Raw genomic sequence first — 16,768 nt, 5'->3', positions numbered from 1 at the left:
AGTTGCGTAGGAGCTGAATATCTTCCAATGTACACACATCATTTTCATGATGTTGATGATCATCATCATCAACTACCATTGACATCGGTCTTCCAAGATAAAAAATCATCATCAAGAAAGTAAGCAAAAGAAAAAAAAGGTGGTGGTTCATTTTTATCCGAAATGTTCAAATCGAATGAACTGAATCCACCTTTACGCACACTGTTAAAGGGGTTGACAAATCTATTACCTTTATATCATTATCATCATCATTATCGATGTCATTTAATAATCAAAAAAATCAATTTGAAATGTTGATCATTTTTTTCATGTTTGCATTGATTTTTATTTTCGGATGTTTTCGGAAATCTCTTTTCCGTTTCTTAGTTTTTTTTGTTGGTGTTGTTGTAAAGAGAAAATCTTTGATCTTTGTTTTTTGTGTGTGTAGGATGTTGGCAACATTAGTTTTTTTCTGTTTGTTTGTTTGCTTCTTCACTCACTCTCTTTTCATTATTTTTCCGGTTTTTATTCATAATTTAATTTAGTCCAAAAGATTTTCGGGTTTTTTTTCTGCAAAAAACTTTTTTCATTTTCTTAAATGGACATGCAGTTAAATGAAAGATCAAATTTTGACATTATTTTTCTGCTCTGCTCTGCGATAATGTTTTGTTTGTTGTTTACCTAACCGACAAAAACCAACAAAAAAAAAAAAGAAATTTCCAATTCTTTTTCCGAGACTATAGAAAAATCTCGAAAAATTCTACATTTACCATTGGTAGATGGCAGCTTTGTTATCTCTCTTTTTTTAAATTATCGGAAATTATTTTTTTGTTGTATTTTTTCTCAAATGTTTATTCAATCATGATTAGATCAATACCAAAAATAGTACCAATAATTCAATAGACAAATGTATTTTTAAATATGTTTTTTTCATTCATTCATTCATTTTTTAAAATAGAAAATAGAAAATGTTTTGTTTCATTTAAATGTATTTTTGGGGACCTTTTTTTCCCGTTTATTATTTTTTGTACAATTTCCGCGTATATTACCATCCTAAGGGATACATACATTGGACATTTAATAAATGGAAAAATAAAAAAAATTTTCATTATTTTTTTTCAATGTTAAACAAATAAACACGCACACAAACATACAAACAAACAAATACGGGTAACGATAATACGAGCACCCACTTCTTCAAAAAACTAATCATTTCGTTTTTTTTTCTCGAAAATTTCATCGACACATAAATATTTCCGGTTCATTTTTGGTTTTTTCATTTTCCAATGAATTTTTTTCCTATTAGCAGCAGTAGTACCCTATTCTTGTGTAAATGTCAATTGAATAAAACTCCTTTTTTTTTTTTTTTTTTGATTTTCATTGGTTCAAAATGTAAGTAAATGTTTTAATAATTTATATTTTAGGATATGATGATCGTCATATTTTCTATGAATAAATATTTTGTGTGTTTGAATCATATGAAATAAATCAATCATCGATGATCGAAAAGAAAAGATTTCCTGGAATTCAACCAGCAAAAAATAACACCCGATCATCAACAATCGATCCAACAAAAGAAAAAAATGATAAATCTTATGGAAATCTTCAAAAAAACAAGAACTAATTGGTTTTTGTTGGTGGTGGTGGTGATAAACCAACGAAGAAAAAAAAACCAGAAAAAATCGAATATCAATCAATGATTTTTTTTTGTTGGTTTGGCGTTGGCCATTCTGGCCATACACGCAAAGCTCAATTTTATTTTTCACATTTTTTTTCATTTTTTTTTGGGTCAACATTTTTATATTGAGGGTGGTGGATATTCATTTAGTTTAGTTTGGCTTTTTTTTTGGGAGAGGTTCCAAATTGTTTGCTGTGTTTCAAATGTTGTACACTGATTCCAGGTGTATTATCATAATAATAATTATGATTGTTCGAGAATTTTGATGTGTTTTTTTTTCTTTTGTTGGAAAAGAATGAAAATCATCATTTCGTCTATTTGCAATCATCAATGATATCAGTTTGTTTTTTTTTTTTTTTTTTTTTTGGTTGAAAAAAAATGATTAGCCCCTTTCTTTTCGAGAATATAATTATGAAAATAGTGAAGGTTACGACGACGACGATATCGAGGTGTGTCCCGGTATTGAACATTATTTTTTTTTTGTTCCTGAAATAGCTATTGGTGTGCAATGAATATTCTTCTTCTTCTTTTTGCATATTTGATCGCTTGTTTGTCAATAATTTTTTTTTTTTTGTCGAAATATCATTAAAGGGCAAACATTAATAAAATTTTGGTCATCACTTGATCATCATCGACGCAACGGCTGGATCATAATCGAATTTAAATTTTGTTTTTTTTTGTTTTTTAAAAAGTCAAGAATCGGTCAAGTATTGTAATTCAATTAATTAATTGATTTTTTTCAACATTAGATTGATCAGATCACTTTCTTCAAATCAACTTGATAATAACGACAAAAAACAAAAAAGATTAACGATAACTAACACTAATTTATCCTTTTTTTTTGTATCAGCAAAAGCAACAAAAAAAAACAATGGAAAATGCCAAAACATCTATTTCTATGGTTACCGATTCCAAGATCTTCGAGTACCGATGATGATGACCAGGTATGTTTTGAATCGTATGTTCATTTTTGGCAGTTATACAATGATGATGGTTGGTACTTTTTGTTTTGTTTTGTTATTCATTTTTTTTGTTTTGTTTCGTTATTTCGATCATGATATGAACATGAGAATTGTATTAATAATTTACCCCGACAAAAAAAAATAATGGAAAAATACCTGAGCTAATATTTTTCATGTTGGTTCTTTTTTCTTTTTTTGGGTTTAATTCATTTTCCTTCTTCATTTATATATTTACTAACACAGGACTCAACTGAACACAAGTTTGGCAAGCCAAAATGTTATATAATCGTGAATATCATTTGCATTGTTGTTATTATTCGAATACAAATATGGTCCCTAGTGAGAATATATCAAACGAATTAGAAAAATGTTTTCATTATTATTGTGGGTAAGCATTTTTCTTTTTGGAAATGAAATTCCAATTGAATATTCAACACACACACACATTACTCTTTCATTTTCCATTCCAATGTTTTTGTCGGTTTGGTTTTGGTTTTTTTTGAGTTCATGTTGACAAAAAAAAAGAAGAAAGAATTTCCACCGAAATATATGTGTGTTCCATGACAATATCACGTATACGTACCATATCATATCGACTGATCATAACTATTATGATGACCATAAAAACTACGACCAACAACAACAATAACAAATTGTCTATTCTGTATTGGTATTTGTCTCGGTGTTTGTGTATGTGTTTATGTGATCGGGTGACCTAGGCGATGAATGAATGATGATAATAATCATCATAATCCGAAATGAAATGGTTTATGGTCAGGAAGACAAAAAAAATAAAACTATGGACCAAAAAAACCAATGGCAACCTAAACGATCCATAGCCAAATCTAAACAAAATTCTTCAGAATTGATTGTGATAATTGTGAATTGTGGCCCAATCGAAAAAACCCGAAAAAAATTCTTTCATTCTTAATCTTGCTATCGATCGTTATGGTCATAAGTTTTGTTTGTATGAATCACCTTCGACGACAACTATTATCAATCATCAAACATCATCGATGGATTATTTTTTTTTGGTCAAAGGTTTGTAATTGATTCGAATATTTTAACAATATTTTTTTTTCGGTGTTTCATTTCTAGTTATCATATCCAATCTGATTATTTGATCTGTTTGGTCAGTTGATTCGTCATACGTTCCAGAAAAAAAAGAGAGATACGTTCAATACCTTTCTCTTGTTGTCCACTGTTTTTTTTTATCTTATTCATTATTCTATGATCCAAAATTCATTGAATCCCCTACAATCAAAAATTCAAAAAAAAAAAATTAATTAATTTAATTAATTAATCACAAAATCTAGTGGACAACAGGATAATGGCGTTGCAACGTATTCAATTTTCATCATCATCATCATAATTATCACCGATCGAACCGGAAATTTATTTTTTTCAAAAACATTTTATTTTTGTTTGCATGTCTCAAATATTTGTTCCAAATACATATTTTAATGTGAATAATAAATAATAAAAGTTCAATTATTTTGTTTTTTTTTTACTTTTTTGGTTCAATTTTTCTCCCATTTATTTAGACAAATGTAATTAACTTTTTTTTGTTTTGTTTTGTTGATAATCAAATAAAACATAAGCAAACAAACATATTTTGAAAGACATAAGACTGCCATCTAGTGTGGTTGTTATTGAAAATAATGTAATGGAAAATGATGAAAGGAAAAAATGAGTATCCAAAAAAAGAAAAAAAAAATATTGCAAATTTTTTTATTTTGATTTTGCTAAAATAAAATTATTCGTGTTTTGGATTTTTTGAACATTAATTTGAATGTTTTAAGTATATTTTGTTGTTGTTGATGTTGTAACTTGCAACTCAAACCACACACACACACACACACAGTGGATCGATAGTGGATATTGGCCAATTTTAATTTCTGAATGGAAAGCCATTTAAATCTGGTAAGCAATGGATGAATGATATTTTCATCATCAATTTTTATTCATTTTAATTGGAAAAAAACTAAATACATAAAGGCTCATCGTTCTCATCGTAAAGCAGAATATTATAGTCGATGTCATCAGTTTAGTGAAGCAATTTTTCATTATAACAAAGCAATTCGTAAGTGAAATTTTGTTTTGGTTTAAAAAAAATTCCAACATCTGAATATGTGTATTGTTTGTATGAAAATGAATCTAGAATATCTGGAACATTCGATCCAAACTACTAGCTGTGATAATATTCGTTCATCATTGATTGTTCAACGGGCACATTGTCTTAATCAAATTGATCATCTCAAACGACGATTACAATCTCGATTGACGAATAAATTGACGAATCGAAAAGAAAATTTACAAACAGTTCGTTCTAATCCCGATTCATCCAGTTCATCATCATCATTGGATCATCATCATCATCATCATCATAATCGACAACTATCATCAAAAAATACACGCGACGACTTAGCAATGGCCAATCGAATAACATCCGAATCGGATGATATCGATCTTTACAATATTCTAAAACGACAAGAATCATTACTGGAACAATTATCATTCACACTTAAAAGCCAATCTGACCAAAAATCATCGCCTTCATCATCACTTGGTTCTGGTCGTAATTCTAATTCAAAAATCGATGGTCAAACATCACCCATATTAATCGTAAACGAATTACAAACAATGAATGAAAAAATGAAATTTGCATTTCGAAATCTAATGGAAGCAATGGAAAAATCGAAGCAGGAAACAAAAGCCTTGCAAAAAGAAAATCATTCATTGAAAAAAGAATTGAATAACCTTAAAAATGACGAAGGTAAGTCGACGAACGCAGGTAACAATCGAACATCGACAATATCATTGTTTCCTGAATTACCACCATTGGAAACGCCTAAATTACTTTATTAAACAAATTTTTCTGAGAAATTTAAACCAAAAAGCAAAAAATATCTAAGAATTTGTGATACCAAATCTTTGAAAGAAAATAAAATAAAAATTTTTAATTAAAAAACGAAATATCGATAGTATCGTTAACTATCGTTCTCTTCACTTGTAAATCAAAACAAAAAAATTCGACGTAAATAAAAACAAGTCGTAAATTGATGACATTGGCATACGATCAACGATTTTGTTGTTTTGTTTTTTTTTCGTTGACAAACGTAGAAAATGCTTTAATCGATTCAAATAGTATGTCAAATTCATACAAATAAAAGTAATGATAATCATTAACTATCGAACGGTGTTTTAATTCTAAATTAAAAATGTTTAACGAAGATTTCGATGATGATTATGTCGATTTTGATTTCGACAGATCATCTTCCGATGATCTTCATCATCATCAACAACAACAGCATAATATTGTTCAGATTCATCATCAAGATAATCAAATTGGTTTAATTATGCGCGCTATCGTTAATCGTGAATACGGCTTGCATTATGAATCAGTAAATACTAATTTTGTAATTATGAAATAAAATTTTATTATTTAAAATTATATTGCTCATTAGAATGGACTACAAAACCAAAAAATGTCGATTTATAATCCGATTAGATTCAAGCGTCAAATCCGTGATTCGCTTTACTTGATGAAAAGTATGTCACATACATACGAAATGTTCGAACACATTGAGCCGATTTATTCTGTGGATTTTAATTATAATGGTCAATACATTTGTTCAAGTGGTAATGATTGCAAAGTTGCCATTTGGAATTGGTCGGATAGTAATCTGGATTATGTCTATGATTCTGGCCATCTGAGTGGCGGTGTTCGTTGTTGTCGATGGTCACCGGATGATGATTCTATTATTACCTGTGGCGAAGATGGATTCGTTCGTTGTGCTTTAATCGATCGATCATTAGTCACTCAATCGCGTGTAACCTGTTATCATGATTCCATCGTCAATGAATTCGTCCACTGTGATCCTTGTGTTATTTTATCTGCTGGCCAAGACGGTCGAATATTTCAATCGGATCTTCGGCAACAATCAGCAATTGAATTGTTGAACATACGTCGAAAGAAAGATGGTGCGTTTCGTTTACGTACAATTGATTGTAATCGTCAGATTCGACCACATTTATTTGCTGTTGCTGGTCATGGTTCATCAGTTCTTGTCTATGATCGTCGATTTATTGTAACTTTTTTTCTAAAGTATATTTGTCATATTTTAATTTTGATTTTATCTTATTTTGTTTAGAACAATTCTGATCGAAATCATCTTCCTTATTGTACATATTATCTCTCATTTTTGGCATTAAACGAAGAGGATCGTAGTCGTTTTTCTGTTCCATGTGTTCGATTCAGTCCGAATGGCGATCGATTACTTTGTTCGGCAAGTACTGGCGAAGTGGTCATTGCTGATATAACTCGCGAATCGAGTGTTCCATCACGACGATCTGTATTGGTCGGACAAGGTGTGAAATTATTTTCCGAACCAACATTCAAATGTTGTTGGTTCAGTAATCGATTAGCATTTAGCACTTCAAATGATGGTTTCCTTTATGCATGGGATATCTATGATGGCTCAATGATTTTCTTCAAAATCGGTGATGAAGTAGGCAATGTAAGTCAGATGCTGATCATATTAACAATGAATGATGAAATAATTATATCTTGTTTGTCATTTAATAGATAAATGCACTGAGTTCACATCCAATCGATCCAATATTGGCTACAGCCGGTTCGAATTGTTCAGTAAAAGTTTGGTCACCAACATTTGATGATGATGAAATGGATTATGATATCGAATTAATACGTGAAAAAATAATTGGTAATTTCCGTGCCCGTTTCATATCGAACACATACCATAAAACATTGAAAGATGTTGAAGAAATTAGCTATATAATGTCTATACGTAATTTATTCGACGATTCTTCTGGTGCATTCTGGCGATCTCATCACGAACATGATGATGACGTTAACGATGATATGGATTCGGAAGAAGTTTCCAATGACAATAACAATGAACCATTGGATAACCTTTATGCGGATCTTTATGAATTTTTTGTTGTTAATGCTCATCATTTTCCATAATGGATATGAAAAATGAATTTTGTTTGATATGTTACGAAAAACCGACAGACACTTTATTATCATTTTTGACTACACTATCCATATATGTTTTGTTAATCTGATAATCTTATTGTTAATGTTGACTATTTAATAAAAATTGTGATATCCATATTGATTCAAATTTTTATAGATCAAATTCATGAGATTTTTTTTTATTTTCTATTCTATAAACACGAATTTTCTATAAAATTTAAGACGATTATTGTGATGACCATGTGTCATCAGTTATTTACATGTCGACAAAATAAAGGAAAGAAAGACGTTAAAAAAATGTTAGAAAGGTGCCATTCAATTTATTCGATCGATATTCGTGTATGTGAGTGTGAAAAAAAATTACAAATTGTACAAAATGTGTTTAAATTTTGATTGCGAATCAAATGTTGAAATGTCTATTATACAGTCTATATACGAGTATGAAAGGGACATATAAATAGAAAATGAAAAAAAAGAGAAAAATGATTGAAGCGCTATGTAACAATCGAAAAAATGAAGCTGCTGCTGCTGTTGATCGATCGGACCAAACTGTTCATCCAAAGTGGTGATTCGATGAAATAAGTTTTGAACAATTTTGATTGAAAGGCCCTTGTGTGTCTGTGTGAAAGTTATCCTTATAATATTTGTTATTCTCAACTGAATGATGATGATGTAAAAAATGGTAAATCACGAAAATAATGAATGTGTATGAGGCAATCAGATGAAGGCACCGATGATGATGATGATTGAATGGAAACACAATCAACGATGGACTATGATTTCATCATAAATAGAAAGTCATCATCATATGGATGGACATGATAATAATAGAAAAAATGGTCTTCTCTTTTGGATTGAAGCAGTCGATGAATGTGATGAATAAACAAATGAAAAGATAGGAAGCTCAAACGAATGAAGATGATGATGATATTGTTATCTATGCAATTGGTTTAATGGCCATTCGTTTTCTTGCTGCCATGTTTTTTAAGACTATTATTGCCATCGCCATATGAATCATTGTTTGGCACTGAACAAATGGAACGAAACATATATAACGGTTAATTGAATGTTTTAATTATTATCAGCATACACTATTACCTTGAACTTCATATTTGTTGTCGACAACTTCAACAGGATGATGATCATCAATCCGTTGTTTATTTGTAGAAGATGTTGATGATATCGTTGATGATCCTGATGATGATTGAGACGGTTTTCTTCGTAACAAAATGATACCAATAGTAATGGCCAATATGATGACTAATAATATTAATGAGAATGCAATCACTGCTGCAATGGATAACGGAGAGTTGACCTTTTTTTCGTTTGTTTCGGTTAAATCAATTGGAACGAGAAACAAAAACATTATTAGCATACCTGAAGCGTAACGATGCCCACACTCTTGCCATATTTGTTATGCACAACGAGCGAATAATCACGAATGTCTTCAGTGCCAGTATTGGCTACCATTAAGGCCACACGAAAACAAGTAGGATTCGGTGATAAGGAATCAATTTTGATTAAACGTCCTGTTCGGATATGAAAATGATCCAATTGATTATGTGGACGAATTGAATCTTCTTTGCCAACTTCAAGACTATAATTGTTTTGAAAAAAATACAATTAGCAACTATAAATGATGAAAAATAATCATACACTTACTCAACCGGGATACGATTCGAACCATAAATCCAATAAACTTGATTGGGTGATGGATCACTGCAAAAACTTTGTTCAATTTTGGTATCCAGACCGCGATATCCGATGACAGTTCTCTTATCCTTTCGAGGATCAAGATTGTTATACATAATTAGAAGTCTAAATAGAAAAAAACTTACTTTGATAAACAATGGACGACCGACAATATTGACTGCAAACTGACTACTTGGCACCATGTTTTCCTTGTTCAGAATCCAATTGTAATTAATGCCTTGACAATAATAGGATCCTGTGAATGAGAAATTTAGATATTTTTTTCCTGAAAAAGAACGTATCAGTATGTATATACCTTCATTCAGATAAGTGACATTTTTGATAATCAAAACACCAGGATTATCATCCGATGCTTTTGGATAATAAAGATTATTACGTATGGCATCGGTGAAACACCAACGAATTTTCGGTGGTGGATTGCCAACAAAAGTACATTCGAATTGCATGTCATCACCAACGGTTATATTTTTACGAGGAAAATCAATGTTCACCAATCGTGGTGGATCTAAAGATCAACAAAACAGAAATATTAATTAAATCGATAAAAATTAACCCGGAAAATATGACATACATAAAACATTCAATTTAACAGATTCGGTTTTTGATGGTCCAATAGCATTTTGAGCTGAACATTGAAATTCTTCGCCATCAAATGTATAATCAATGTTTCGTAATAATAATTTATCGCTCATTACTTTATATTTGGTTTCGTTGATTTTTTCCGCTGAAAATGAATCAAATAAAAACACATAAAAAGTGTTGAAACGAAAATTAAGGAAATGAATTGAAATGGTTGACAATCATAATGGTATGAAAAAAGTCTTTATTTATTTCCATTCGTAATTGACCAACATCATCGTCAACGGCATTAAGTATTGAAAATCAACTATTTTAAAATTCAAGAAAAATACTTACATCGAGGCTTCCAATAGATATTTGCTTCCGGATTGGCTTCAACATGGCATTCGATTTCTAAATCTTTACCTTCGTATGCAGTATACGTTTTCTCCTTTACCGTTACGTATGGTTTATCTTTGTTACGAAAATAGACATCATTATAATAATCAATGCATAAATTAATGGTCAAAAAAGAAATGATTGATACATACATTGTACATTCATAACTTTCGATGAAACCTGTTGACCAGTTGGATGAAATGATAAGCATTGTAGTTGACTGCCTTTATCTTTTTTAGTGAATACATAACGTAATGTAGATTTGATTGTACGATCTTTTACAATTTCTTTTGCCTATTTTTTTCCAAAAATCAAAAAGGGGAACATATAACGAAATGACGAAATGGAAAGTAAAGTTTGACAATTATAATACATACATATTGGGTAATGTTCATATCATCCAAATACCATTCAAGACGTGGCAATGGATTACCATTTGTCGATTGACAAGAAATGCTTGTCACTTGATCAGCGATAGGCGAATCGGTGAAATTCTATTCGAAAATTCAACAACAATAAAACGCACAGATGTTTCATGGGAAAAAAATAATGATATTTCAAAACTTACATCGAATGTAATGTTAGGTTGATGAGGTCGAACCATAACAATCACATCAGTTGTTGGCAATTCTTGTCCAGATTTATCCGGATATACTTGACATTTCCATTGTGAATTATCATCTGGATATTGAAGCCGTGATATAGTCATACTACAATCACCCGATGATGAAAATGGTGAATAATCATATTTGCCCGATTGTGGTGGAACAACTTTCCCACTTCGTAGCCAAAAACAGGATACATTATCGATACGTTCGGTAATGCAATTTAATTCAAGATCCGATCCTGTATGTTTGTTTTGGTGTGTGCCGTGTGTGTGACATATGTGACATGTGAATTGATCAAGAATGTATGACTCACATTAAATTGTAAACATACCTTGTTGTTTGTAATAGATGGGACTTGGAACCTTTCGGAACATGGGAGTTGACTCGACTAAAAAAAAAGTAAAAGAGGGAGAGAAAAAAGAATGAATCATTATGAATGAATGAAAATTGAATCTAATTGAAAAATAAATCCAAATCAGAACGAATCGAATGAGACATAGAGAATGAGAATGAGAATTTGTTTTGACAGGCTTTATTTTGAGTACAACTAATACAATTGAAAATTGTGTCTGTGTGCTTGATGAGATGTGAAGCAGACGGACACGTGCAACATTTCCAAATGCTTGTGTGCGTGTGTGTATTGTCCCCGGTAAAAACCAACGATTATTGGTGACCAGAGTTAGATCATCAAAGTTGAAAATCCAATTGAAATTGTCAAGCCGTTTGGGTAATATTATTATTTTTGGTTCATTTAACTGAATGACTAACATTTTTTTTTCATTATTATTATTATCAGCCGACAAGTTTATAAATATAATGACAAATAATAATAATATTTTTAAAAACAAACTATAGTGACAGGAAATTTAAATTGAATAATTTTTCACAGACACACACATATAGAAGAAATGTATGTATCGATAAACGAGTTCAAAACAATTACCCGATTTTTTTCTGATAGCAAGTTTTTCCATTCATAACAAACAAACCAAAAAATCTATGACAATTTTAACAATTTTTAACCCGAAAAAAAATCATATCAATCTTTTAAATCATGATGATGATGATGATGAAGCAGTGAAAAAAAACTCATTAACCAAGATATATATGGAACATGATTTACATAAATATTCACAGAAAATTCAAAACTAAGTAGAAAAAGTAATTTGTTTGATATGAATTTTTGTTAATGCTGTTGTCTCTAAAAACTATAATCTCGAATTCAGTGAAGCTAAACACGCATACAAGATGATAATTTCAAATGTTGTTGATTGTTTGAATCATTTTTTTGCCATCAAAAACAACAGTTTGAATAATTAGAAACATCAGTGAAAATCTTAATCCGTATGATTCATATTCTATTTGGCCATATTTTTTTCCATTGAAAATCATGTGATTTATAATTGAAACGAACAAATACGATAGAATCAAGTATGAGAGAAATAAACATGAAAGATCATCATCATCATCATCGTCTGATGAACGCAGACGGATTATGGGGATATCGAAATCATTTTTGTTTCTAAGAAACAAAACAAAACAAAATGAAATGATTTTTGGTTTTTTTTTGTTCTTGCTAATTATATCATATAGTAATAATAATTATAACCATGATAATGAATAATAACAGTATATTTCAATGACAAATTCAATGATGAGAACCCGATGAAAAGAAAACAGAACAAGACAGGATTGTAAAAATGTCAAGTCAAATCTAACAAAACTAAAAAAAGAGAAAAGAACCAGAAATTAGTAATGACATTGTGGATGTCATGACAAATAATAATAATCAGAGCATTTTACCAACCATATGGTCGACAAACAATTAGAAAAAAACACTTCTAAGGCATTTTTAAATCAATTCCCTATGAAATTTGCCCACTTCTTCTTCTTCTTATTCAAACAAACGATTTTGTTTGGAATCATTATGCATGGATAACGACTACCGTTATATAATGATAATAAATTGTGTGAATGACACATCACATATAGTTTAAAAAACATGAAACATACATATTCTACACATGGCTTCACATACAGGACAATATACATAACCATGTGACAAAAAAAAAAAAATTCAAGTCAGTCACGGATTTTCATATTCATTTTTCTAAATTTCACTACTATATACTGATTTGATTTTTGATTTGGTTTATTTTTTTCATTAATAGCAAACAAAATAGTGTGTCAGATCAGAAACATTTTTGTATACTTTTTTGTGAAAGAATTCAGTGAGAGGAACAAATTCAAACAATCAAATGAATTTACATTTTTTTTCGTCATACAGCAAAAAAAATTCAGAAGGAAAAAATGTAAAATTCATTCATTTGACATAATTCATAACAGGATATATTATTATTATTATTATTACACAAAGAGAGAATTGAAATACTTTGATATGATGCCCATTGAAATGGACATATTTATATAATGAATCATTATTATCCATTTATTTATTGAATAGAATATATCAAAAGGATATTTCGATTATACAAACATTACATGGCTAATTAATCATATTGTCATTATTATTATATTATCAATCAATCAATCAATCGATGAATACAATATGGATTCATTCATTCAAAAAATGAATAAAATACATTTGATTAATCCATATCGATTTTGAAAAAAATAACAAACATTTTTCCTATTGTCATTTATCGAATTCGATTATCGAAACAAGAGAGAGAGAAAATAAAGAAAATAATTTTGTCTTTTACATTTACGATAATCGAATTAGGTCATACTATTGTCGAATAATGATGATGATCATCCTAAATCATAAACAACAATGATCCTTCAATCCAATTTGTTATTGTCAATGCAGTAACAACAACAACAACAATAACAATATGATACGAATGAAACACAAAATTAAATTGAACAAAAAAAAGGAAAGAAAAATCTGGATTTAGTTCGATTTATTGGATTTTCAATCTTTATTATTTTATTTTATAACTTAAATATTGATTACAATTGATTTTTTTTCCAATTTTCCAATATCAATCAATTGAACACAATATACCTATGTATAATTGAATTTTTCTTTTTTGTTGATCGGATTGGATTCGATTAGTTCTTGGTGTATATAATGCAATGAATAAATGAAAAAAAACTTACCAATATTTGATGATAATGATAATAAGAAAAATAATAACATCAATAATGATGAATAAATGGATGATGATGATGGTGGCCGAATCCATTTTAAATTTGACATCACAATTTTTGGCCATATTTTATACAAAATACATTTTGTCGAATACATTTTATCAACGATAAATTTTATCAAATTTTTTCGATAATCAACAGGATCATCGATATTTGAAATGGAATGCATTTTTTTCAACGAAAAAAAACCTGATCAATATTTTAATCAAATTAAAATGGCAAGTTTTGAATGGCCAACGAAAAGATGATGAAAAATCCGAAAGAAAACTTAGGATTTTTTTTTGTACTGTATATATTTTGTCAGGACAACGTGATAAAACAAATGGCCATGGATACACTTGAACAAATTAAGAACAAAAAAAAGAAAGATCAAATTGTAGATTGTGTACGTCTGTATGATTAAAATTGTACTGAGAAACCTTAAAAAAAACTAAATAAAAAAAAATCAATCGACGATAATAACGAACAAATACGAAACGAAAACGAAATTCAAACGTAAAATCAAACACCAACAGCATACACAGTGTGAATTGAAAAAATGAAATCGAAAATGAATCATACACCAGACAACACAACACAGATCTACAATGTGAAAAACGTTGCAACACAATTTATTTCACAATTTTTCGTAAAATAATCACAGAATAGACAACCGGACACACAAAGACACACACCATACAATCTGTTTTTCTTGATGAGATTTTTTTTTCAAATTTCACAGATATTCTTTCAATTTTCTTATATGTTCGACAATAGTTTTATTGATGTTGAGTGTGAAACGTGTTGGTTGGTTCGTTTTGGTTTTGAAAAAAACGAAATGATGGTTATTATCACCAGAGCAAACAATTCAAGTGGAACTAAACATTTTGCTGATTTTTTTCATTCATTCATTCATTCATTCGTTGAACGAATTTGTTCAACATGTGTGTATGCAAGGTATAATGAAATCAATTTTTGAATCTGATGAATGAATCTATTTGTGTGTGACCATCAAAATTTTAAAACAATGATGATGATGTTGATGATGATGAAAAAAAACAACCAAAAGAATGGTCCATGTGGTATGTGTGAAATGAAACAATCAATGATGATGATGATGATTGCATGGATGAGCACACCTTAAAGTGTTTGTGTTTAGAATCGATTTAAAAAAAAAAACATTTGGATTTTTTTCCACCATTCAATGATGAATAAAGAATTGTTCCGCCGGTGATGATGATGATGATGATGATGATGAAGGATATCGATTTTAATCACCAAAAAACATTAACAATTTTGATTCGTTTTTGTTTTCGAAATTTCTAAATTTCAAGGAAATGTATGCGAATCGGTCGGTTTTCGAATTGTTGATTTCATCATCATTCATTCGTTTATTCGATCACGTGTCGTACATATATGTCGTGTACAGTATAACGAAACAGCAAAAAATCAAAATTCGAATTGATTTTTTATCATCATTATCATAATTTGATGAAAAAAAAACGTGATGAATAATTATAAACGTTGATCGTTTGTTTTAGACAAATACAATCGAATAATGATTCATCATTTAATGATGTTGATTCGATTGGAAATGACAACAAACAAACATTGATTGATTGATGAATATTCCAGAGATGTCAACCAGAGATTTGAAGAGAAAAAAATGGTGACAACAACCTTAAGATGTTCGATTCCGTTGATGATTCAAACAAAAAATGATTTTTACACATCGCCAATCAAGAGGTTAACTAGAACTTGTTGTTGTTTTTGATTTTTCTGGAACAAAACGAAATGAACGTAAAAAAAGAAATGTGGTTATTGGTGAACGACAACGACGACGAATGTTTTTCAAATGAAATGGAAATGTTCTTTTTTTTCCACCACAGCCACACGAGATATTTCGTAAAATCGAAATAGAAAAAGAGAAAGAGAGTCTCGAATGTTGAACAATTCAAAACGAAAGAGTCTTTCGCACACACACACACACAACATTGATGTTTGAAAAAAAGTTGAGTTTTTTTTTCTTTTTTTGGTTCACTCTACTTTAGTTTAGTTTAGTTTTGGTTGGACTATAACATCTATTGTTGATTTGATTGTGGCTTGTGAAATAATGATAACAAACATTTTAAGTTCGGCGCGAATTGTATTTTCGGTTCATTCATTCATTCATTCGAATCATCAATTTGTTCGGCTGTTTCCAATGATGGTCATAGCATAAACATTCATTAGGGTTCTTTTATCTCAGTGATGTGTGTGTGTTTGTGTATTTGGCGACCCTTGTGTGTACATATAAACAAACAGAAAATGATGTGGACAAGTCCAAAAAAACCGATATATCAACTAAAATAACACTTTGTCGTTGTTGTTGAATAGAAGCAATAGAATTAGTTGGGAAAAAAATGATAATGAGAATTGAGTAAGGATCCTAAGGAATATTGTCGATGATAACAACAAATGGTAGTGGCATCATTTGATGATTGAAACTAGACCTAAATTTTTTCGAAATACAGAATAATTGTAAACGGGGGGACAACGACTGGACTTTATTGTTCCAAATTGTAGAGTGCCCTCTATTGATGATTTTTTTAAAATTTTTTCTTAAATCCTTCCTTTTCATTCTGTGATTGATTTTGATTGTGATTGATCGATGGAATGATTATTTCTAATCTTTTTTTCTGTTTGTTTGTTTGTTTGATCGGATGGGATCAGATCT

At 29.8% G+C, this 16,768-nt stretch overlaps 3 protein-coding genes across 3 annotated transcripts; 2 read left to right on the top strand and 1 right to left on the bottom strand.

Annotated features, from left to right (window-relative positions):
* The first annotated feature begins 4,296 nt into the window (after positions 1–4,296).
* On the top strand, positions 4,297–5,595 carry LOC113798547 (uncharacterized). The gene is made up of 3 exons (XM_027349102.2): positions 4,297–4,542; positions 4,618–4,702; positions 4,781–5,595. The coding sequence occupies exons 1-3, from the start codon at positions 4,522–4,524 to the stop codon at positions 5,485–5,487; spliced, it is 813 nt and encodes a 270-aa protein (XP_027204903.2). The 5' UTR covers positions 4,297–4,521; the 3' UTR covers positions 5,488–5,595.
* A 94-nt stretch (positions 5,596–5,689) lies between these two features.
* Positions 5,690–7,784, top strand: LOC113798561 (DDB1- and CUL4-associated factor 8-like). The gene is made up of 4 exons (XM_027349118.2): positions 5,690–6,023; positions 6,087–6,710; positions 6,774–7,139; positions 7,208–7,784. The coding sequence occupies exons 1-4, from the start codon at positions 5,841–5,843 to the stop codon at positions 7,607–7,609; spliced, it is 1,575 nt and encodes a 524-aa protein (XP_027204919.2). The 5' UTR covers positions 5,690–5,840; the 3' UTR covers positions 7,610–7,784.
* On the bottom strand, positions 6,774–14,721 carry LOC113798560 (kin of IRRE-like protein 3). The gene is made up of 13 exons (XM_027349117.2): positions 14,023–14,721; positions 11,231–11,287; positions 10,860–11,137; positions 10,669–10,785; positions 10,444–10,585; positions 10,250–10,366; positions 9,906–10,058; positions 9,630–9,839; positions 9,460–9,569; positions 9,284–9,402; positions 8,999–9,218; positions 8,720–8,936; positions 6,774–8,648 (listed from the first exon to the last, which is right to left on the bottom strand). Exons 1-13 carry the CDS (start codon positions 14,240–14,242, stop codon positions 8,572–8,574), a joined length of 2,037 nt encoding a protein of 678 aa, XP_027204918.2. The 5' UTR covers positions 14,243–14,721; the 3' UTR covers positions 6,774–8,571.
* Positions 14,722–16,768: the final 2,047 nt, after the last annotated feature.

The sequence above is a fragment of the Dermatophagoides pteronyssinus genome, unplaced genomic scaffold, assembly GCF_027571235.1.
Source record: "Dermatophagoides pteronyssinus isolate colony J.1.1.1.1 unplaced genomic scaffold, Derpt_VIB-CSIC_2022.12 sq0004, whole genome shotgun sequence".
Taxonomy (NCBI): Eukaryota; Metazoa; Arthropoda; class Arachnida; order Sarcoptiformes; family Pyroglyphidae; genus Dermatophagoides; species Dermatophagoides pteronyssinus.
The sequence above is the reverse complement of the archived record's forward strand: the minus strand, read 5'-3'. Positions and strand labels throughout refer to the sequence as shown.